Consider the following 24459-nt stretch of genomic DNA (forward strand, 5'->3'; position numbering starts at 1 on the left):
TTGTTGGGTCTGTCTGTGTAATTTAATTACATTTGGAGTCAAGTAGACTGCAAGTTTAAATTATCGAAAGAAGCTAGGTGCTTGACATGCTAATGAGTAAGCATGGATGCTGGCTTAGCATGTAAGGTGTGATGGGAATTTGCAGTTTTAGATAAATGAAGGGATATTTGGATTTCAAAGGGATCTTAATCTGTTTACAACTAGCCAGATAAGCAAGGCTAAGGAATGTGTTTATTTTTCCCAAAGGTTACTGACAATATATAGTGGCAACATGAAAGTTCTTATTTTATGAGGAAGATAAGACATATGGAACAATAGAATTTACATATTAAAAAGAAAGAAACACATATAAAGGAGAATGAAAGGCTATGTGGAAAGAGAAGGCCATGTAATATCTAACAGGAGTGTGTGAAATAGCCTTAAAGAGGCCTCCAGCATTTGTGCATAAGTTTATTATCTAACAAAACTGAAGCTGGAAAAAAGCCATTTGGAATTCCACTGTCCAGGGTATTATGTTAACTTGCTGAGTTTGTTTTAAATCTAAAATCTATTGTGCACTGTTGCCTTAAAGGGAGTGTAATTGGGAGTTATTACAGTAGTAATTGTAGTCTTATGTATGTGCTTGACATCTTTTAATTTGTTAATAAATATTTTAATTTAATTTTTTAAAATCTCTAAAGGACTTATTACTTCTGAATTCAGTTCACACATCTCATAATAAATATAAATTGCAAAACCATTGTGATAGTGCGACCAAGTTTCCCTCGTGGATTTGGTCCACCTGGCACACATCATCTGCCACGTCATAACATGACTCAGAGGTCGGAGTATTACCACTGTACCCCAGCTATCACAATTAGACAAGGCCCATTATTCTCAAGGAATGACCAGCCTTTTGATTTTCCTTACTGAAGATCCATAGAGAGAACAGAGCTCAAAATGACTAAGATGCATCATGCTTCCTCCAAGTCACATGACTCACATCTACAGATGATGATATTGGATGGATGTTCTCAATAAGCAAAGTTTGATGTATCTAATTGTCATCTATCCCAATTTTTTTACAACCAGCTAAACCAGATGCCAGAACAGCACAATCATTAAAATGAAAGGATTAATATGGATCCAGATAAATTCTCAATATCACATTTACAAAACTCCAATTATAATTTTAACGCAATTCTTAATAAAATGGTTAAAATTGTAGCATGTCAAGGCACAGAAAAAGACAACTTGACTCATCAAATCTATGGAGGCTATTTTTTCCACTTAAGTCAACTAATCTAATCCTTAATTCTTCATCATAGGATTCCATAGGATCCACGGCACAGAAAGAGGCCATTCTGCCCAATCAGTCCATGTCATTTATGCTCCATTGAAGCCTCCTCCCATCTTACATCATCTGAATCTATCATTGTAACTCTTTATTCCGTTCTCCCTCATATGCCTGTCCAGTTTCCCCTTAAATGCATCTTTACAATTCACTTCAACCAAGCCCTGTGGTAGCGAGTTCCATGTTCTCACCACTCTCTGGGAAAGAGGTTTCTTTTGAATGTCCTTTTGGATTTCTTGGCCTTTAGTTATGCTCTTCACCACAAGTGGAAACATTCTCTCTGTATTCACTCTATCTAAAACCTTCTACAATTTTAAGGATCTCTATGAGGTCACCCCTCAGCCTCCTTTTTTCAAGAAAAAGAGACCCAGCCTGTTCATCCTTTCCTGATAAGTATACCTGCACATTTCTGGTACCATCCCTGTAAACCTTTTCTGCACCCTCTCCACTGCCTCTACATCCTTTCTATACTCTGGTGACCAGAACTGCATGCAAAGTTTGGTCTAACATAATTTCCCTACTTTTCAATTCTATCCCTCTAGAAATAAAATCTAGTACTTGGTTTCCTGTTTTTTACGGCCTTGCTAACTGGTGGCATAACTTATAGTGATTTATGTACTCCACGGTCCCTTTGTTCCTCTACCCCAGTTCGACCGTGTTTTCCAAGTAGTACAGGTTGAGTATGCTTTATCTGAAACCTTTGGGGCCAATTGCATTTTGAGTTCACAAAATTTCAGTTTTCGGATACCGCATATAAACTTACATTACAATAGCCGAAGCCTAGGCTAGCTATGGTCTGAAGTCAATAAAATGGCTAGAAAAGTAAGATGTATCACTGAATAATAAATATAGAGTACCTGTACTAAGTTTCTTTTTGACATGTTCACCACAAAAGTCGCAAGGTAAACAGAGCAGACAAACAACTAGACTTTCCACACTAAATGTCAATGCAGTTTTTGGATGTTTTCAGTTTTCGGATTTACGGATAAAGGATACTTGACCTGTAAGTGACCTCATTCCTCTTCCTGCCAAAATGTACTACCTCACATTTATCTGTGTTGAACTTCATCTGCCAATTATTTGCCCATTATGTGTGTTCATCTCCTCCTGTAATTTGTTGCTGTCCTCCTCAGTATTGACTACCCACCCCCCATCTCGAACCAACCCCCCCAACCACCAATTTTGCATTATCCACAAATTTAGATATTGTGTTTTTGATTCCAAAGTCCAAGTGGTTAATGTAAATTATGAACAGCAGTGGTCCCGGCATTGATCCTTGTGGACCAAGGGAGATGCTGGCATGGTAGTAATGTCATTGGACTAGTAATCCAGAGACCCAGGCTAATCTTCCTTTAATCAATAGTGAATCTTCCTTTATTTTTCTTACATATTGGGTTAGAAAAGAATTCTGTACACATTGCAGGAATTCCATTTCATTATCCCCTTTTCCTACCTCTTCTGTCCAATTAATAGCCAGGTAGTTGAAATCCCCAATAATTATTATTCTGTTTTTTACTCAATTACCTAATTAATCTGCATATTTCTTCCTCCACCTCCCTTCCACTATAAGGTGGTCTACACCAATTAACACACCCATTAATGAGATGGATCCTTTATTTCTTTTTATCTCTATTGTCATGACTCCATGGGGATAGTGCGCTATAATATCAAGCCCCACTGTTCCCCGAGCCATGACAAATGTGAAAAGTTTGACCAAACCACCAGATTGCCCCAATTCTACCTAATTGTTTAATTTAGTTAACAGAATACAAGCCCCAGGTTTATAAACTTAATAAGTAAACAGCTGTTTATTGAACAAATTGTCTTTAACTAGTGGCAAAAGAAAAAAATATTATCTGCTAACTTCTAACACTATAACTTAAACTCTACCCCCTTCTTAAATCCCTATAAACACACACACACAAGACACATAAGATACACAAAACATGGATTTTAAGGCTGGGATAAAACAGTTCAACAGTACCAATCTGAAGTACAGGATTCAATGGGTTGATTTTGATCAATGTCTTTCAAATTGCTTTCAGTTCTCATTGATGACACAAGGCGATCTTCTGGCACTTTCAGTATTTAGTTCACTGGTTGAGAACTTGCTTTTCAATGTCTCTAACAGTGATTTTCCCCTTTTCCTTTTTACAGGGGTTTCTTCAGAGAGAGAGCAGGTTATGGAGATATGAGGAAAAGAGATTTTAAATGTTTTCTCTTTGCAGGCCAGGAGCTTTCTGCTGCACTGCTACCACAGAAAACCCTGGTCACCTGGTCAGGAGCCAATTAAAATGCTGTTGTCAGGCAGCTCCCTGGCTTTCATGGCACACTCTGTGCCAGGACTGCAACATTGTATATATCTCTCATCCTGTTCCAGTGGACATGTCCTTTAAACTGCAGCCATTGTAATTCTAATCTACAGTCTAACTGAAAAGAAAAAGTTAAAAGCAAAAATTGCTGGAAAAACTCAGCAAGTCTGACAGCATCTGTGGAAAGGAAGACAGAATTAACGTTTCGAGTCCATATGACTCTTCATCAGAACTTCATCAGCAAATCCAAATTATTCAGCTATCAGGCCTCAGACAACAGCACATTCAGGGCTTGTTTGCTGTGGAAAAGATAGCCTGAAAGGATATTCCCTTGTCTTGTTTGTCCTCCAAACGCACATCAACAAATCCTGTGTCATGAAGAACCGCCATGTATGGTTCAGGTGGCCATTGTGTATGCTTTAACAATCCAGCAGCAACAGTCTTCTTTAGAGCCTCCAGGTTCAGGGTGGTGACCATCAGACCACCTGTTGAATGAAAGATAAGTACTCAGTTTTCTGATACATGGTTATATTGGAAGGTACGTGAAGAAGTAATCTCAATGGCAATATAATGAGAAAGTAACAACACCAGTGGAATAGAGATGGTGCAAGATTTGGGAGCAAACAATATGAGCTGGATTTTCCCTCTTAGGAAACAGGTTGTGGGGATACAGTCACTAATTGGAGTTTTCAAAGAGACCTGGAGACATGTTCTTTATCCAATGAAGTGGACAACAATGGGTTGGCTCTCAAAGCTAGAGTCCAGCTTGAGAGGAGCAGCAGGCTATAATGGAAGGTAAGGAAGAGAGAGGATGCTTCAAAATGGAGGTGTCCGCTCTCCAACTTTTAAAAATCCTTAATTTAAAAAATAGTTTCAGTAGCCACCTCCAGGAACCTACACTGACCCCTGGTGGTGCGGGAACCTGGAGGCAGGGCCCAGGAGAGGAGAGTGCAAAACGTGCAAAATTCCAGGGCGTGGGCTCATTGTCCAGACTGAGCAGCCACAGCTTCTAAACCCAAAGACCGGTTTTAAAGAAGAATCAGAACTGCCAATGTCGGATTTTTTTAAAAGCCCGCTGGAAACCCACAAAGCTGCCCAAAGGTCCTTCCCAGTCTCAGCAACTGTCAGGACTTTTATTTTTTAAAAACCCTTAACTGTCAGTTAAACTGTCAAGTAACAACAAGATTGATTCCAGTCAAAAAATTAGCAAATAATTCCTTCAGGAAGAATAAGACAACCTGGTCAATGCCAATGGTTGTGTGAGGGAGACTCGTAGACAGCAGTCAGGAGCAGCAAGCCCAGATCCTGGCCGCACATGAAGGGCTTTAAACCCCAGCAGGGTAAATTGGCTTCATCTAGGCATCTTCTCACTGGGGTAGAGGTAAAGGAGCTTGTTGATTTGAGAGGACGCCATTTGTACTTGGGATCTCAAGTGATCTGATAGGCACCAAACCTGGCTGCACTTCCAAATAACAGGCCAGCTGCTCAACAGCGCACGCTGCCCACTTTGACATAATCCAACAGGCCTCCTGACGTTACCACGGCCTAAATAAAAAGTCTGAATAGGAGGGTGCCAGTTATTCAGAGATTTTTCTTCCCATTTCATTAAGACCCATTTGTCTCTGGATCTCCCTTTCTCTCCCAAAAAATAATACATTTCAAACCCCAGCCAAAAAGCAAAAACAAAACAGTCCTGTTATTGTTAATAAAATAATAAAAACCCTAGTTCTACATAAACCTCCTGGCTACTTACTTTGGATCTTTTTAATGTTATGGAAAGGGAACTGTTGCAGTCATTTTATGCTCTTTTTTTTATTCGTTTGTGGGATGTGGGCATCACTGGCTAGGCCAGCATTTATTGTCCTTATTCAGGGGGCATTTTTAAGAGTCAACCACATTGCTGTGGGTCTGGACCAGGTAGGCCAGACCAGGTAAGGACAGCAGATTGCCTTCCCTAAAGGACATTAGTGAACCAGATGGGTTTTTATAACAATTGACAATGGTTTCATGGTCATCATCAGACTTTTAATTCCAGATTTATCAGCCATGGTGGGATTTGAACCCAGGTCCCCAGAGCATTACCCGGGGTTTCTGGATTACTGCTCCAGTGACAATAACACTACGCCTTCCCCAGAGGGCTTTGTACAAGGACTTCTGTGACTGGTCTTGATAGATATTAGGAAGAGATGTGAGAAACATACTAGTGATACATTGGCCGGAATTTTCTGTGCCTGCTAGCTTTGGGCATCATGGCGGGCGTGAGCAGACAATATGGTGGGAAGGCCAAAAATTGGTTTCACGCTGTCGTGAAACCAGTTTGTGATCGTCCACTCCACCCATCAATGGCCGGCCACCTTTCCAGCTGCCGCATGTTGAGAATGTCAGTTTATTCTGTCCACATACCATTATAAGCCCTGCTCACCGGAATCATTCTCCCACGCTGGATCATCCGCTTCACCTGTTTCACAACACCATTTAAAAGGTGTGCACCTGGTGAGCTGAACTTTGAGGGGACCTCGGAGGTGAAGTGCACAGTAATGTGCCTCGCTCGCGAGGGTCACCCATTCAACTTCAAGGTTGAGGCACTGCGCATTCAGGCGAGGGCACAGGTAAGTCAGTTTTTCTCAGCTGACTAACAGTGTGGGCTGCACCGCGGTTGGGGCGAGTTGAGGCAGCAAGACTGCACTGTCTGATGGTGGTGCACAAGCACATGCAGTGGGGGGTTGGGGAGGGAAGCAGCCACACATTAGGGAACCCCCTGTATAAAGTGATCATTCCTTCGCAGCTGAGACAGTTCAGGCACAGCCACATTGACATGCTTACAGTTGGGCCTCTAGCTTATCCACCCACTCAAGCAACGCAGAGGCCTGAAAGTGCCACCAATGCTCCAGAGCTTCTCACCCCTCGGGCACAGACTGAAAACTAATGAGCGTTTTAGCGGATTGCAGAACAGTTGGATGACTGAGCACATTGTACAATCTCCTTGTTAAAGCTGCCCATGGAGCAATCACTGGTGGAGGTGCTCACAGCTCCTTGCAATGTCATCATCCCGGTTTGGACCAATCTCCCCCATGGTTCAAGCTAACAGCGCAGACTTGCAGTGTGGGTTAGGAGAATGCCTGTGCCTGAGCTGAGAGCACAGCATACAGTCCAATGAGCAAAGCTGCTGCCAATCGGTCAGGTGGAGTGTGGCGGAGGTGGGTGGAGTTTTGGGCAGCCATGCAGCGCACTAATCTCTGGCCATCCAAGTGGTGGCCAGCACTCTCCGGGATGCATTCAGGGGCCTTCACACTTAACCAAGAGAGGTTCTTATTACACCCAGAATTGCTCTCAGCCACAATCTGTAACCTCATGGCCCACCATATCCCCCACTCCGCCATTACCACCAAGCCAGGGGATCAACCCTGGTTCAATGAAGAATGCAGGAGGGCAGGCCAGGAGCAGCACCAGGCATACCTAAAAATGAGGTGTCAACCTGGTGAAGCTATAACACAGGGCTACTTGTGTGCCAAACAGCATAAGCAGCAAGTGAAAGACAGAGCTAAGTGATCCCACAACCAACAGATCAGATCTAAGCTCTGCAGTCCTGCCACATCCAGTTGTGAATGATGGTGGACAATTAAACAACTCACTGGAGGAGGAGGCTCCACAAATACCTCCATCATCAATGATGTGGGAGCCCAGCACATTAGTGAAAAAGATAAGGCTGAAGCATTTGCTACAATCTTCAGCGGGAAATGCTGAGTGGACGACCCATCTCGGCCTCCTCCAAAGGTCCCCAGCATCACAGATGCCAGTCTTCAGCCAATTCAATTCACTCCACGTGATATCAAGAAATGGCTGAAGGCACCGGATAGTGCAAAGGCTATGGGCCCTGACATTAGGAACTATGTCAACCTCAAGGGCTTCCACTTGCTGAATGTGCAGCTGGTGTGCAACCACTACAAACACATTCTACAGGTCTGCGCACGGTTCCCAGGGAGCGTCCATGACTCCTACATTCTCAGTCAGTCACAGATCCCCAACATTCTCCAGGGTCCACAGAAGCTGCAGGGTTGGCTCCTTGGGGACAAGGGCTACCCGCAGAGGATATGGCTGCCCGTGCGGCGGCCTCAGACTGCAGCAGAGTGAAGGTATAATGAGGCTCATGCTGTAACTCGCAGCTTGATGGAGCAAACCATCGGATTGCTGAAAATGAGGTTCCAGTGCCTGGACCGGTCTGGTGGAGCCTGCAATACAGTCCACAGAAGGTGTCACACATCGTCGTCATCTGCTACGCCTTTTACAACTTGGGGCTGCAACAGGGGGAGGAACTGGCTGAGGAGGAGATGGTTGCATTTCCCCTCCGATGAGGATGGCATCGATGGGGATAAGGGTGAGGAGGTCTTCAAAGCTGAGGATGATGGTGATGAGGCCATTGCACTGGCCAGATGAGACAGGCACACTCGGGAGGCCCTCATAGCTGCTAGATTCATGGAGGATGATGATGACGACATGCAGTGAGGAGACACCATAGATCCTCACATTGCATCTGTGAACGTTTGACTCTTGTCTGGCTGATGGCAGCGCACATACCCTCTGTGATAAAGCTCCTGTCATGGAGACACAATGGATGCCCATAGTCTCTACATTCCAGGAGGATGATGGCAACATGCAATGGGGAGACTCCATAGATCCTCACGTAGTTTACGTGAATATCTGACTCCTGTAGGGCTGATGGCACCTCGCTTGCGCTCTGTGAACAGGGTCATATCATGGAGATGCAGCGGGGAAACTTTAACTTCTCCTGATCCTGTGGCATCCTTCGTGAGCTGACCCGTTCAGGACCACACTGTCACCGGACACAGATGCTGATGAGTTGGGGGTGCTGGGGGTGGTGTCAGCCATACCTCAAAGGTGCTGGGAGCACAAAGAGAATGACGGAACTCTGTGCCGCTGGCCCAGGACATTCTGGCAGCAATGATAAGCCCCATCGAGGTGCAGGCATGACTGATGTGTCCAGTGACAGTGAAGGCGGTACCATCAGTGTGCTGGGAAGGTTGCACAAAGCACAGGGAAGACTCCCTGGACTGAGACACCTGTCTTTACCTTGTGCAGGGACCAAAGTTTCACATCTGAGTGACATGAACACTGCTCATCATAACATAGGCGAGAAGGCATTCTTGGGAGTTTATTAACAATAGTGAACATTATGTACAAGTGATTAACACCCATGCCCAGGCTCTGCGACTACATCTTCTTAACCTTCCTAACCCTGCTGTTATGACTTGGTGCTCCCCAGACATCCACAGCAGAGGTGGAGGCAGCCTGCTACAACCTGTCTGTGATGATCTTGACGGGCAGCTGACTGTCTCTATTTTCAAAGTCAGTGAGGTCCTTGATGTCAGGCATTCCTCCACTGGTCCGCCACCTCTCCCTTTTGTTGTGTGCCAGCTTGTCCTGCACGAATACAGATGGAAAGAGTATAAGCAGGATGCCTGCTGGCCAGTTAACGAGGATGCCTGCCATGTGTGGGTGCTGAGTGGTGCCATGGACAGGATGAGGACACGATCCACAGGGCAGATGACGGTGTGTGTGACAGAGTGAATGGTGAAGTCCCTTGAACTGGCAGTGAGTGAGATCCCTGTGGATGTGTGATGGTTTGTGAGTGTGTGAGTTCAGAGTGATGAGAAGAGTGACTTACCTTGGTGTAATGGAGGAGATCATTCATCCTCTTTCTGTACTGGGTGGCTGCTCTCTTTCACAGAGCGTTGACACCCACCACCATTGCCACCGCCTCCCATCTTGGAATGGTGACTTTGCTTGTTGGTCTTCACTCAGAGTGGGGGTAGAGGGCATCACAGCGGGCCTCTGCTGCGTCCGGTAGGTGCTCGAGGGAGGCGTCGCTAAATTTCAGAGCAGCATGCCATCAGCACGCCTCTTTGGCAGCCAACAGTCCGCAGCAGTTTCCTACCCCTTGAAGAGTGCTAGCTCTGTGCAGGGACGGCCTTTAAATATGGTGCCCGGTTTACTGAAGGCCTGAGATGATGGCGGGGCGGGCAAATCAGAGGCCACCACGCCAGTGACCTGCGTGTTCCCAGGAATGAATTATTAATGAGCCGAGACACACTGGGAATGGAACAATACAGCGTGAAAAGCCGCCATTGCGGCCAGCGGGTTAAATTTCCATTTCCCCACACGCACTTTGCACAAATCTGGAATGCTTCCGCCATGTGTCAGAGAAGTTTTTTGTTGTATATGGATCAAACTTCATCAAATTTAACTCTTCTGTGTGTGCGGACTATCAACCTCCTGAAACAGGACCCTTTAGAAGTTGTCATTTTGTTTATGATGGGTTTGGGACAGGAATTGTTCACTTCTTTTAAAAATGCTCTGAGCTGTGTTGGATGGGAAAATACTGTAAACCTGTGCTTTTGTGGCAAAATAACTTACTTTGCTTTGCAAATAATACATTGATCTCCAAGCAAGCTGAATTACTTAAACAAAGTGAGAGAGCAAGGGGAGCAAAATGAATGTTAAATTAATTTGTTTAAGAGTAGTTTATTCACTGGGGAATGAGGGGCCTGGAATCAGGAGAATCACCAGGGAAAATTTCAAATGGCCTCCTTTAATTCGCCGCAGTTAGGCTTTTAATGAGCCTGATGGGATTCCTGCCCTGTGTAAAAATGGCCCAGAGATGAGAGGGAGCCAGAGAACTGGCATGTCAGCCAACCAGGCAATTTTTAGCTGCTGCCTGCCCCCAATCTGAGTCCTGGTGGGGGCCAAAAATCCTGCTCAAAGCCCTGATTTCCCAGGAAAAATCAGGACTGTGCCATCCCTGATGCACGAGTTGGGGGTGGGGGGAGGTGGGGTTGCCCTGACAGGATGTTCTGTCTATAGCTTCCACCACCACCTCATTAGAATGGGTGCACTCTATATGGAAAACAGACATAAGTTAACACCACAGAATTCATCAGCTATCAATAGGAAAGTTGCTTTGAAAGTATTGCTGGCCCAGAATGGTCAGACACTCCTTCGGTGGAGTTTGGAGTTGCAGGGTGCAGTTTTCAGGTTGTTAGATGATGGCTTTGGATAACATTCCAGCAATCTATTCCAAGTCAATGGAAGATCTTTGGGAAAAAGGTTACTCCCCATTCCCCCAAAATACCACAGCCTCAAGCTTTCTGGGATGAAGTTACCCAGTAAATGAATAATCCTCAGTTAGGCACTCTTAACAAGTCATGATAAGTTCTCATCAGAATTCATGTGTATTCTGCTTTCATATACAAAGTGTCATCAACATTTGCTGTATCAATGAGATCAACTGCAAAGGGAAGCTTGTAGTTCATCGGCAAGATAAGAAAGCTGGAGTGAATGGTACCTCCACAGTTAACAACACATTGTGACAAGCATTCCACCAACCCCTGCAAGCAGCACAGATACAAGGAAGGAGAACAAGGAAGGAGCATTGAGTGAATTGCAATACAAAAGTGAGGAAGCAAAAGTGGTTAGGGCAAGTGAGGAAGAGGAAACATCTAGACAAATGGCACGCCTGCGTATTTTGCAACAGCAAGGACAAGGGATTGGTTTCCTAATGAAGCTGCCTTTGGTACAGATCTAATGCAAAAGCAGATGCCCTTTACCTCATCTTTGAGAGCAGCCTGCAATAGCTATTACAGAAAATGCAGCAGTGCACCTCCATCGTCATTGCAGTCCTGCAGAAGGATTTACTCAAACATTGAATACCACGGAGTGATGGGCATCTTCAGAACCCTCTGCAGCAGAATCCCAAAACTGTGAAAAAACAAGCAGGGCACAGAAAAGCTGATGAAAATTGTGTCCCCATTGAGACCTTGCTTAGAAGAGCCATCTTTGACAGACTGGGCGATCATTTAGAAAGAGCAGTGACAGTGCGCTTTACCCATATTGGAGACAACATACAGCCTCCTCTTATGCAGGCCATGGGCATTTCACTGTAGGCCTGTGGCACAGGGGTCACAGATACTCCTTCCACTCAGTAGGCACTCATACATCACAGTCTAAGGTGAAAAAATAGGACAAGGACATTTTATAGGAATACCAAGGGGAAGCAAGATTGTAGAGCTTGGATCAGTACACCTATGAGAGGAACCACGAATAAATCCAATTATTTTTAATACCTGGTTACATGCAGTAATGCACACAGGTGTGTTTTTGCATAGGGGATTGAAAGGTTCTAATTATAACTAAGTATAGGCAGGAACTTTTTATAATCTCCAACTCCACAATCTTCTGAGATATCCATATTCATTTAATTCAGGACATTTCAACATCTCTGACTTCAATCACTTCACCATTGGTGGTTGTTCCCTCAGTTGCTTAAGCAACCTTAAGCTCTGGAATTCCCTCCCTACACCTCTCCTCATCTCTACCTCACTTTCCTCCTTTAGGACACTCGTTAAAACCTCCATCTTTATCCAAGCTTTTGGTCATCTGACCTAGTATCTCTTTATATGGCTCAATGTGAAATTTTGCTTTATATTGCTCCTATGAAACAACTTTGGGATTTATTAATAACTTTATTACATTAAAGGTTCTATATAAGTTGTTGTTGTTCACAGATTGTTCCAATTTGGCAGATTGGGGAGGAGCAGGGGACATGATTTTAAACTATGTAAGAGTAGGAATGGACTGGATGTTAGACAGTTCTTCCTTTCCCAGAGAGCAGTGAGCCTCTGGAATATATTGCCTCCTGGTGTCGTGGGTGCTGATTCTCTGCTTCCAAGAAGAAACTGGACTGGGGCAGAGAGTATAATTTATAAATTACACTTGGTTCATGGTATCTCCTGATTGGTTTCAATCACCCAAGGAGGTTGATGAAGAATTTTCCAGAACATATTTCCAAAATGACGGAAGCCAGATGAAAAACAATAGGAGCAGAGCAGAGATTCAAAGACCACCAGGAGATCAGAGGCCAGATATAAAACAATGGGAACAGAGCAGAGATTGAAGAAGTGTGCCAGGAGTCAAATCAAACAGGAGTAATCAAACAAAGCACAATTGATCAAAAAGTGACATCATAATCAACAGAGGGAGCAGAGGAACAGAAGCTAGGTCAGGATGAATATACTGCTAAACTTTAATTTAATCTAAAATAATAAACTATAAATTATAATCTCAGTTAACCTTGCTACATAATAAAGTACATCAGTACAGGAGAAGCAGCTCACTAGCGAGTAGCCGGTGAGCCTTTATTTATTTAAGCAGTAAGTTTAATTGTCTCATAAATAAAGGAACGGCAGGGCAGCTTGGGCCTATGGAGTGCACATCCTGTTCCATGTGGGAACTCCAGGACGCTTCTCATGTCCTGGATAAGCGTATATGCAGGAAGTGTTGTCAGCTGCAGCAGCTCGAGCTCCAGGTTTTAGAGTTTGAGCAACAGCTGGCATCACCGTGGCACATCAGTGAGGCTGAATGCTACGTGGATAGTATGTTTATAGATGTGATCAAACCGTAGCTTAAGGATATGCAGGCAGAGAGGGAGTAGTTGACCGCCAGACAGTTAGGAAGGATTGGGCAGGTAGTGCAGGAGCCCCCTGAGTCATCTCACTCTCCAACCAATATTACGTTCCAAATACTAAAGAGAGTGATGGTTCATTTGGGGAGTGCAGCCAGAGCCAAGTCCATGGCACCACAGCTGGCTCAGCTGTACGGGAGGGGTGGAGGGGGTGGCAGGAGGAAGGTTGGAAAGCAGTAGTATTAGGGGATTCAGTAGTTAGAGTAACAGACAGGAGTTGAATCCAGGATGGTGTGTTGCTTCCGTGGTGCTAGGGTCAAGGATGTTACTGAGCGGCTGCAGAGCACTCTGAGGGGGGAGGGTGAACAGTCAGCAGTTGTGCTCCATATCAGTGCCAATGACAGAATTTAGAGAGCTAAGTAAAAAAATAGCAAGAAGAACCTCAAAAGTAGCAATCTCTGGATTACTCCCTGTACCACACCTAAGTGACTATAGAAATAGGAGGATAGAGCAGATGAATACGTAGCTGGAGAGATGGCACAGGAGGGAGGGCATTAGATTTGTGGGACATTAGGACAATTGGGGAGATGAGTCCTGTACAGGTCAGATGGGCTGTACCTGTAAAAAGCCAGGATCAAGTTTCTTGCAGGGTGATTTGCTGGTGCTATTGGGGGGAATTTAAACTAAGTTGGCAGGGATGTGGGAACCAGGAGGTAATATTAGAGAGGAACACCAAGGAGCACAGAGAATTGGGAGAGACAGGTAGCACTAGAATAGGAAATAGTAAGTTTTAGGTAGGGTGAGAGTAAGAGGGAATATAATCAGGCCTAAATTAGGGTAACTGTGCATGTATGTAAATATGCAGAGTGTGGTGAATAAGGTTGGTGAGCTGCAGGCACAGATAACCAAATGGCTCAATGAAGGGCAGGACCGGGTACTAAATTTTTCAGGATACAAGGTGTTCAGGAAAACAGGAAAGGAAAGAAAGAAGGAGGGGTATCAGTATTGATCAGGTTAATATTACAATGCTGGAGAGTATGCCCTACAGGAGTCAAGGACAGAATCTATTTGGTTAGAGTTAAGAAACAATAGACATACCATTAACATTGCTGGGTGTGTTCCATTGGCCACCAACTAATGGGAAAGACACAAGGAAAAACAATTGCAAGGAAAGTACAGAGAAATGTTAAAATTATAGAGTAGTTATAATAGGCAGCTTTAGTTATCTTAATATAGGCCGGGATAATAATAGTGTAAAAGGCAGGAAGGGCAAGAGTTTCTAGAGTATGCTCAGGAGAATTTTCTACATCAATATATGTCCAGTCCGATGAGAAAGGAGGGATTGCTGGTCCTGGTTCTGGGAAATGAGGTGAGCCAACTGTATCAAGTGTCAGTAGGGTAATATTTAGGAAACAGTGATCATTATATCATAAGATTTAGGTTGGCACAGAAACGGACAGGGAACAATCCAGAGTGAGAATAATTAATTTGGGGAGGCCAGTCTGGCCCAAATAAATTGGAGTCAAAGATTAACAGGCAAAACTGTAACTGAACAATGTGGTGCCTTTAAAAAAGAAATGGCTTGGGTACAGTCAAGGAACATTCCCACAAAGGGGAAAGATAGGGCAAACAATCAAGAATCCCATGGATGGTGAAAGGGATAGAGATTAAGCAAAAAGGCTACATATTACAGATGTCAGGTGGATTATACAACTTAGAATCAGGCTCAATATCAATGGTTCAGAGGGGAATAAATAATAGATACAAAGAAAGAGTATGACAAGAAATTGGCAACAAACATAAAAGGGTATCCAAAAGTCTTCTATCGCCATATAAATAGTAAAAAGGTGATGGAAGGAGGAGTGGGGCTGATTATTGACCTAAAAGAGTATTTGACCATGGAGGCAGAGGGCATTGCTGAGGTATTAAATGAGTACTTTGCAACTGTTTTTATCAAGGAAGAAGATGCTGCCAAAGTTGTACCAAAAGAGCAGGTAGTTGATGGATTAAAAATTGATAAAGAGAAGATATTGGATAGGCTGGCTGTATTAAAATTGATAAATTACCCAAATCAGATAAAATGCATCCCAGAATACTAAGGGAATTAAAGGTGGAAATTGTGGAGGCACTGGCCATAATTTTCCACTCTTCCTTAGACTCTAGGGTGGTGCCAGAGGACTGAAGAACTGCAAATCTTACACTCTTGTCCAAAAAGGGTATAAAGATAAACGCAGCAACTACAGGCCAGTCAGCTTAACCTCACTAGTGGGGAAACTTTTAGAAATGATGATGACAAAATTAATACAAAAACAAAAATAAAAATACCTGGAAAAACTCAGCAGGTCTGACAGCATCTGCGGAGAGGAATACAGTTAACATTTCGAGTCCGTATGACTCTTCAACAGAACTAAGGAAAAGTAGAAGAGAGGTGAAATATAAGCTGGTTTAAGGGGGGTTGGGACAAGTAGAGCTGGATAGATGGCCAGTGATAGGTGGAGATTGCCAAAAGAAGTCATAGACAAAAGGACAAAGAGGTGTTGACGGTGGTGATATAAGGTAAGAAATGTGCAAATAGGTGACATTAAGGGTAGAAAGCAGGACGAGCAAGGTACAGACAGCCCTAGTGGGGGTGGGGTTGGGGGAAGGGATTGAAATAGGCTAAAAGGTAGAGATAAAACAACGGATGGAAATACATTTAAAAATAATGGAAATAGGTGGGAAAAGAAAAATCTATATAAATTATTGGAAAAAAGGGGGATCGGAAAGGGGGTGGGGATGGAGGAGAGAGTTCATGATCTAAAGTTGTTGAACTCAATATTCAGTCCGGAAGGCTGTAAAGTTCCTAGTCGGAAGATGAAGTGCTGTACCTCCAGTTTGCGTTGAGCTTCACTGGAACATTGTGGCAGGCCAAGGACAGACATGTGGGCATGAGAGCAGGGTGGAGTGTTGAAATGGCAAGCGACAGGGAGGTCTGGGTCATGCTTGCGGACAGATAGTCACTTGGGCAGATGCTAGTTAATTAATGCAAACCAGCACGGATTTGTTGAGGGCAAATCATGTTTAACAATCTAGCTGCAATTTTTTTGAGGAGGTTAGAGGGTGGATGAGGGTAATGCTGTTGACGTGGACTTCCAAAAGGCATTTGATAAAGTGCTGCACAACAGACTTGTGAGCAAAGTTAGAACTTATAGGGGAAAAAAAGGACAATGGCAACATGGAAATGAAATTGGTTGAGTGACAGGAAACAGAGTAATGGTGAACAGTTGATTTTCAGACTGGAGAAAGGTTTATAGCGGGGTTCCACATGAGTTGGTATTAGGACCCCTGCTTATCTTGATATATATTAATGACCTAGACTTGGGTGTACATGGCACATTTTTAAAATTTGCAGACAACACAAAACTTGGAAGCATTGTGAACTGTGAGGAGGATAGTGATAAACTTCGTTAAGACATAGACAGGTTGGTGGAACGGGTGGACAAATGGCAGATGAAATTTAATGCAGAGAAGTGTGAAGTGATTCATTTTGGTAGGAAGAATGAGAAGAGACAGTATAAAATAAAGGGTACAATTTGAAAGGGGGTACAGGAGCAGAGGGACCTGGGTGCATATAAACATAAATCATTGAAGGTGGCAGAGGGTTGAGAGAGCAGTTAATAAAGCACATGGGATCCTAGGCTTTATAAATAGGGACATAAGGTACAAGAGCAAGGAGTTTACGTTAAACTTGTGTGAACACTGATTCAGCTTCAGCTGAAGTATTGCGTCCTGTCTGGGTGTCACACTTTAGGTCGGATGTGAAGACATTGGAGAGGGTGCAGGAAAGTTTCACGAGAATGTTCCAGGAATGAGGAACTTCATCTATGTAGATAGATTGGAGAAGTTGGGATTGTTTTCCTTAGAGAAGCAAAGGTTGAGAGAGGTTTGATGGAGGTGTTCAAAATCATGAGGGGTCTGGACAGAGTAGATAGAGAGAAACTGTTCCTATTGGTAGAAGGATCGAAAACCAGAGGACACCAACTTAAGGTGATCGGCAAAAAAAACAATGGCGACATGAAGAAAGGTTTTTTTTACACGGCGAGTGGTTAGGATCTGGAATGCATTGCCTGAGAGTGTGGTAAAGGCAGATTCATGGCTTCAAAAGACCCATTATCTGAAGAGAAAAGGTTTGCAGGGTTACAGGGAAATGGCAGGGGAGTGGGACTAGGTGAATTGCTCTTGCAGAGAACTGGCAAAGGCATTACGGGCTGAATGGCCTCCTTCTGTGCTATAACCACTGTATTATATATGATTATGGGCTCTGATTTTTTTAATTTTCCTGCTTCTCCTGGGAAAATCCATGGCTGCTGCTCAGACCGGTGAAGTGGGTGTGTGAGGGAAGGGGAGGTGGCAGGAGAGCAGGAGCTGGTGTTAGGAAGTATCCATTAATAATGCTCTTATTCCTATGTTTCCATAAATAATGCACAAGTGGTTCAAGACCCTGTATAGCTCATTTAGACAATCTAAATGTTAATTTAATGACTACCAGGATAATCAGTGAAAAGTCAGTAAAAGATTTGTGTGCCCAAGCCATTATGTTCTCATCATTACCATCCCGACATCCCCATTTCAGATTCATACAAACCTCGGGATTTGTATTAATTGAGCAGCTCTAACACTTTACCTGGTTTCATGACTCTGTAGATCTCTTTGCTCCCAGCTCGTAGATCAGGCCAGAAGTAGTAACAGTTGCAATGAAACACCCTGTCCACCACATTGTCTTCCAAAGGGATGTGTTCTACACTCCCCAGAAACAGTGTCACCTTCCCTGTCTGAATGTCTGCCTGCAACCTCCTGCTGGCTATGTTATACATGTAGTCTGAGTAATCCAGGCCATACAGTTTCCCTCTGGGATGTGTGAGACACCTGGCAGCTTCCTGCAGTCCTAGGCCTGGTCCAAAGCCCACTTCCAGCACCACACTCTCAGGCTGAATGTCACACAGTTTGACAGCATTCACTTCCAGCAACTTATTCTTCTTCTCTAGGAACCGAGTCACCAGCCATCCCCACAGGCCCTGGGTCGGTTTCCTCAGTTGCTGGGTTAGGCGTTCAACAAGCATATTCACGATTAAACTGCAATTAAAATGCTCCTGCTGCTGTATCTGAGCTGTAACCTCACCCCTGTTGTATGATTAACAGGACTGTTGGCCATACAGGGAAAGTGCAATCCGAGCATAAATTTACACATGAAATTAGCCAATCAACTGGGTTTTGTCCATTACGTTAGCAGTAAAAGGTGGAACACTGCCAAGAACATAAACTCACAGCAGCTGAGAGAGAGAGAGAGAGCTAAAGGATATGGCCAGGTTAACAGAGGCTGTGACACATCAGTGCCTGCACCACTCACTATCCCTGTTACAGAATGCAAGCTGACACATCGCTGTAACTGCATCTCATACGAACAAAACTCTCACTTTCTCCAATCTTATTCACAGGCAGCCAGGAACCTGACACCAGCAAGAGAGGAAAGCAAATCTCTAACCTCTCGTGCCCTGTGAGGGAAAAAAATACCTTAAAATATTGCAGAGGGAGGTCCCAGAGCATATCAGAGAGGGCAGGAAGGCATTGAGAATCAAAGAATGGTTATAACACAGAAGGATACCATTCAGCCCACCGTGTCTGTGCTGGCCCTCTGAAGGAGCAATTCACTTGGTGCTACTATCCTTACTTTTCACCATAGGCCTGCATTTTTTCCTTTACAGATAATGGTCCAATCCCCTTTTGAATGCTGCAATTGATCCTGCCTCCGCCACAGTCTCAGGTAATGCATTCCGTCGCTACTTAAAATAGATTTTCTTCATGTTGCTTCTTCTGCTGATTACATGAAATTGGTGTCCTCTGGTTCTCAATCCTGCAAACAATGGGAACAGTTTCTCCCTATCTGCTCTGTCCAGACCACTCATAATTTTGAAACCTTCGCTTCTCCAAAGAAAGTCCCAACTTCTCCACTCTTTCTACATAATTGTTTTTGTTCTATTCACTGAATGTGGGAGTTGCTGGCTAAGCCAGCATTTATTGCCCATCCCTAGTTGCCCTTGAGAAGGTGGTGGTGAGCAGCCTTCTTGAACTGCTGCAGTCCATGTGGTGTAGGTACACCCACAGTGATGTTAGGAGGGGAGTTCCAGGATTTTGACCCAGCGACAGTGAAGGAACGGCAATATATTTCCAAGTCAGGATGGTGAGTGGCTTGGAGGGGAACTTCCAGTTGGTGGTGTTCCCATGTGTCTGCTGCTCTTGTCCTTCTAGATGGTAGAGGTTGTGGGTTTGGAAGGTGTTATCGAAGGAGCCTTGGTGTGTTCCTGCAGTGCATCTTGTAGATGGTACACACTACTGCCACTGTGTGTCGATGGTGGAGGGAATGAATGTTTGCAGATGGAGTGCCAATCAAGCGGGCTGCTTTGTCCTGGATGGTATCAAGATTCTTTGGTGTGTTGAAGCTGCACTCATTCAGGCAAGTGGAGAGTATTTATCACACTCCTGGCTTGTGCCTTGTAGATGGTGGACAGGCTTTGGGGGGGTCAGGAGGTGAGTTACTCACCACAGGATCCATAGCCTCTGACCTGCTCTTGTAGCCACAGTCTTCAGCCACAGCCACAGACTGGTCCAATTCAGTTTTTGGTCAATGGTAACCCCTAGGATGTTGATAATGAGGGTTTGAACAATGATAATGCTTTGAATGTCAAGGGGAGATGGTTAAATTCTCTCTTGTTGGAGATGGTCATTACCTGGCACTTGTGTGGCACAAATGTTACTTGCCACTTGTCAGCCCAAGCCTGAATATTGTCCAGGTCTTGTGCATTTGAACATGGACTGCTTCAGTATCTGAGGAGTCATGAATGGTGCTGAACATTGTGCAATCATCAACGAACCATCATCTGACCTTATGATGGAGGGAAGGTCATTGATGAAGCAGCTGAAGATGGTTGGGCCAAGGACACTACCCTGAGGAACTCCTGCAGTAATGTCCTGGGACTGAGATGATTGACCTCCAACAACCACAACTATTTTCCTTTGTGCTACGTATGACTCCAACCAGCAGAGAGTTTTCCCCTGATTCCCATTGACTCCAGTTTTGCTAGGGCTCCTTGATGCCACACTCGGTCAAATGCTGCCTTGATGTCAAGGGTAGTCACTCTCATATCACTTCTTGAGTTCAGCTCTTTTGTTCATGTTTGGCCTAAGGCGGTAATGAGGTCAGGAGCTAAGTGACCCTGGCAGAACCCAAACTAAGCGTCAGTGAGCAGGTTATTGCTGAGTAAGTGCCACTTCATAACACTGTAAATGACACCTTCCATCACTTAGCTGATGATCGAGAGTAGACTGATGGGGCAGTAATTGGCTGGCTTTTGTGTACAGGACACACCTGGGCAATTTTCCACATTGCTGATAGATGCCAGTGTTGTAGTTGCACTGGAACAGCTTGGCTAGGGGCATGGCTAGTTCTGGAGCACAAGTCTTCAGTACTATTGCTGGAATGTTGTCAGGGCCCATAGTCTTTGCACTATACAGTGCCTTCAGCCGTTTCCTGATATCACGTGGAGTGAATCAAATTGGCTGAAGACTGGCATCTGTGATGCTGGGGACCTCAGGAGGAGGCTGAGATGGATCAAGAAGGAGGCTCCACAAATATACCCCATCCTCAACAATGAGGGAGCCCAGCACATCAGTGCAAAAGACAAGGCTAAAGCATTCACAAATATCTTCAGCCATATGTGCTCAGTGGATGATCCATCTCGGCCTCCTCTGGAGGTCCCCAGCATCACAGATGCCAGTGTTCAGCCAATTCAAATTCAATTCACCCCACATGATATCAGGAAATGGCTGAAGGCACTAAATACTGCAAAGGCTATGGGCCATGACAATATTCCGGCAATCGTGCTGAAGACTTGTGCTCCAGAACTTGCCCGCGCCCCTAGCCAAGCTGTTCCAGTACAGTAATTCCTCACTTAAAGTTGCAGTTGCATTCCTGAAAAGTTCAACTTTAAGTTAAACAACTTTAAGAGGATCAGATTTTCCCATTCAAACCAGTGTGAAAGCTGCAGTTAGGTTCTGTAGGACTCTCCTCATCATAAAAAAGCACTTGCCCGGATCTTCCAAAAAGCATGAATGACAGTCAGATTGCTGCTAAGCTTAAAATTTCCCCAGACTCAACAATGCTGCGCATTTCTTCTGGGGCACTCAGAGCTCTGGCTTTATCAGAAATGTGCAGTGCTGTGTCATTCGGGGAATTCCTTTGGAGCGGAGTAAAGTTGGCGGGAGCACAGGACACATGCCCTTTTTTAGGGCACTAGCTGCTGTATGGTAAGTTTAAATGACCAGTCAAAATGTAAGTGAATGGGTGGATGGTGAGTGAGTGAGTGAGTGAATGGGTATGTGGGCAGCATGTGTAAATGGGGAAGAGGGGAGGTGGTAGGTTGATGAGGTGGTAGGTGGGTAAGTGGTTAATCAGGTTGGGGGTAGTCAGGTGGTCGGGACAGGTGGTTGGGTCTGTTGGAGGGTTAGTCGAGTTGGGTTGTTGGTTGGACAGGGGGTAGTTGGGACGGGTCAAGTTAGGGGGCAAGTCGGGTGCTCGTGAGCGTAATGAAGGGTCTGGTGTGCAGTTATCCGGCAGTGAGATCAGATTTTAATCTGTCTAACATTTCCTGGTAACTTTCCAGCTAAGTAAATTGGAACGGTCCCAAGTCTCCAACACTCACACAGAGTCAGAGATATTGGTGGAGAGTCCTCGGCAGCAGGGGAATTACCCAGCTGAAGTTAAAAGATCCCAGGAAATTCCCATGGAGGTCCTGACATCAGGATTTGCACAAGGTCCCAACGCACGTCTTCCATTGTATGCACAGATACCGGTAGATTCAGCCACACTGAAATATTACATTCTGTAAAACATTGCTAAATTCTTATATTGGTAAGTGAAATAATTTTTATAATGAAATACATTTTAAATATAAAAGAAATATTCCAACTCTTTCTACATTCCTCCTGCTTGCTGCCCTCCCAAACACTGACCCTCCTGGTCACCGCTGATCATCCTCACTGACCCTCCCGGTCACTGCTGATTGTCTTCACTGACCCTCCTGGTCACTGCTGATCCAGCTCACTGTCCCTCCCGGTCACTGCTGATCCTGCTCACTGACCCTCCCCGGTCACTGCTGTTCCTGTTTAATGATCCTCCCGGCCGCTGCTGACCGTGGTCACTGACCATCCCATCTCTGCTGATCCTGCTCACTGACTCTCCCGGTCACTGCTGATCGCCCTCACTGACCCTCCCGGTCAAAGCTCAGCCTGCCCACTGACCTTCCTGGCCACTGCTGATCCTGCTCACTGACCCTCCCGATCACTGCTATTCCTGTTCACTGATCCTCCCGGTCACTGCTGATCCTGCTCACTGACCCTCCCGGTCACTGCTGTTCCTGTTTACTGATCCTCCCTGTCGCTGCTGACCGTGGTCACTGACCATCCCATCTCTGCTGATCCTTCTCACTGATCATCCTGGTCACTGCTGATCCTGCTCACTGACCCTCCCGGTCACTGCTGATCGTCCTCACTGACCCTCCAGGTCACAGCTCAGCCTGCCCACTGACCTTCCCGGTCACTGCTGATCCTGGTCACTGATACTCCCGGTCACTGCTCAGCCTGCCCACTGAGCCTCCCATCACTGCTGACGCTCCTCACTGACCATCCCAAGCACTGCTAATTTGCATCACAGACCCTCATGGTCACTGCTGATCCTGTTCACTGACCCTCCAGGTCACTGCTGATCCTGTTCACTGATCCTCCCGGTCACTGCTGACCGTGGTCACTGACCCTCCTATCACTGCTGATCCTGCCCACTGACGCTGCCAGTCACTATTGATTGTCCAGGTCATTGTTGAATGTCTTCACTGACCCTCCCGGTCACTGTTGATCCTGCTCACTGACCTTCCTGGTCACTGCTGAATGTCTTCACTGACCCTCCCAGTCACTGCTGATTCTGCCCACTGACCCTCCCGGTCACTGCTGACCCTGCTCATTGACTCTCCCATCACAGCTGATCCTACGCACTGACCCTCCCGGTCACTGCTGACCCTGCTCACTGACCCTCCCATCACTGCTGATCCTGCTCACTGACCCTCCCGGTCACTGCTGAATATCTTCACTGACCCTCCTGGTCACTGCTGAATGTCTTCACTGACCATCCGGGTCACTGCTGATCCTGCTCACTGACCCTCCCAGTCACTGCTGAATATCTTCACTGACCCTCCCCGTCACTGCTGATCCTGCTCACTGACCCTCCCGGTCACTGCTGAATGTCTTCACTGTCCCTCCCGGCCACTGCTGATCGTCCTCCTGACCGTCCTGGTCACTGGTGAGGATACTCAATGCTGATCGTCCTCAGTGATCCTCACAGTCACTGCTGACCATGGTCACTGAGCCTCACATCACTGCTGATCCTGATCACTGACTCTCCCGGTCACTGCTGATCCCACTCACTGACCTTCCTGGTCACGGCTGATCCTGCTCATTGACCCCCCCCCCGGTCACTGCTGATTCTGATCACTGACCCTCCCACTTAATGCTGACCCTGCTCACTGAACCTTTTGGTCACTGCTGATTCTGCCCACTGACCCCCCCCAGTCACTGCTGATTCTGATCACTGACCCTCCCGGTCACTGCTCAGCCTGCCCACCGAGCCTCACTGTTGGTGCTGTTCCAGCTCACTGACCCTCCAGGACACTGCTGACCCTGGTCACTGACCCTCCCATCACTGCCGACCCTCCTCACTGACCATCCCGGTCACTGCTAATTTGCCTCACTGATCCTCCCAGTCAATGCTGACCCTGCTCACTGGCAATTTAGGGCACAGCTGGTCCTGCCCACTGACCATCCTGGTCACTGCTGATCATCCTCCTGACCCACCCGGTCACTGGTGATGATACTCGCTGACGCTCCGGGTCAATGCTGATCGTCCTCAGTGATCCTTACGGTCACTACTGAACTTAATCACTGACCCTCCCGTGGTCACTGACCCTCACAGCACTGCTAATCCTGCTCACTGACCCTCCCGGTCACTGCTGATCGTCCTCCTGAAACTGCCGGTCACTGCTGATCCGAATCACTGACCCTCCCATCACTGCTGACCCTCCACGCTGACCATCCCAATCACTGCTGACGCTGCTCACTGATCCTCCCGGTCACTGCTGATCCTGTTCACTGACTCGCGCGGTCACTGCAGATCGCCCTCGCTGACCCTCCCAGTCACTGCTAACGCTGCTCACTGACCCTCCCAGTCACTGCTGGTTGTCCTCAGTGACACTCCCGAC

General features: G+C 45.7%; 1 protein-coding gene across 1 annotated transcript; it reads right to left on the reverse strand.

Annotated features, from left to right (window-relative positions):
* Window positions 1-2684: 2684 nt before the first annotated feature.
* On the reverse strand, window positions 2685-18283 carry LOC144683631 (putative methyltransferase YdaC). Its single transcript, XM_078546850.1, has 2 exons — window positions 17784-18283; window positions 2685-4130 (listed from the first exon to the last, which is right to left on the reverse strand). Exons 1-2 carry the CDS (start codon window positions 18217-18219, stop codon window positions 3931-3933), a joined length of 636 nt encoding a protein of 211 aa, XP_078402976.1. The 5' UTR covers window positions 18220-18283; the 3' UTR covers window positions 2685-3930.
* Window positions 18284-24459: the final 6176 nt, after the last annotated feature.

Source organism: Cetorhinus maximus, chromosome 8, assembly GCF_964194155.1.
Source record: "Cetorhinus maximus chromosome 8, sCetMax3.hap1.1, whole genome shotgun sequence".
NCBI classification, from domain to species: Eukaryota; Metazoa; Chordata; class Chondrichthyes; order Lamniformes; family Cetorhinidae; genus Cetorhinus; species Cetorhinus maximus.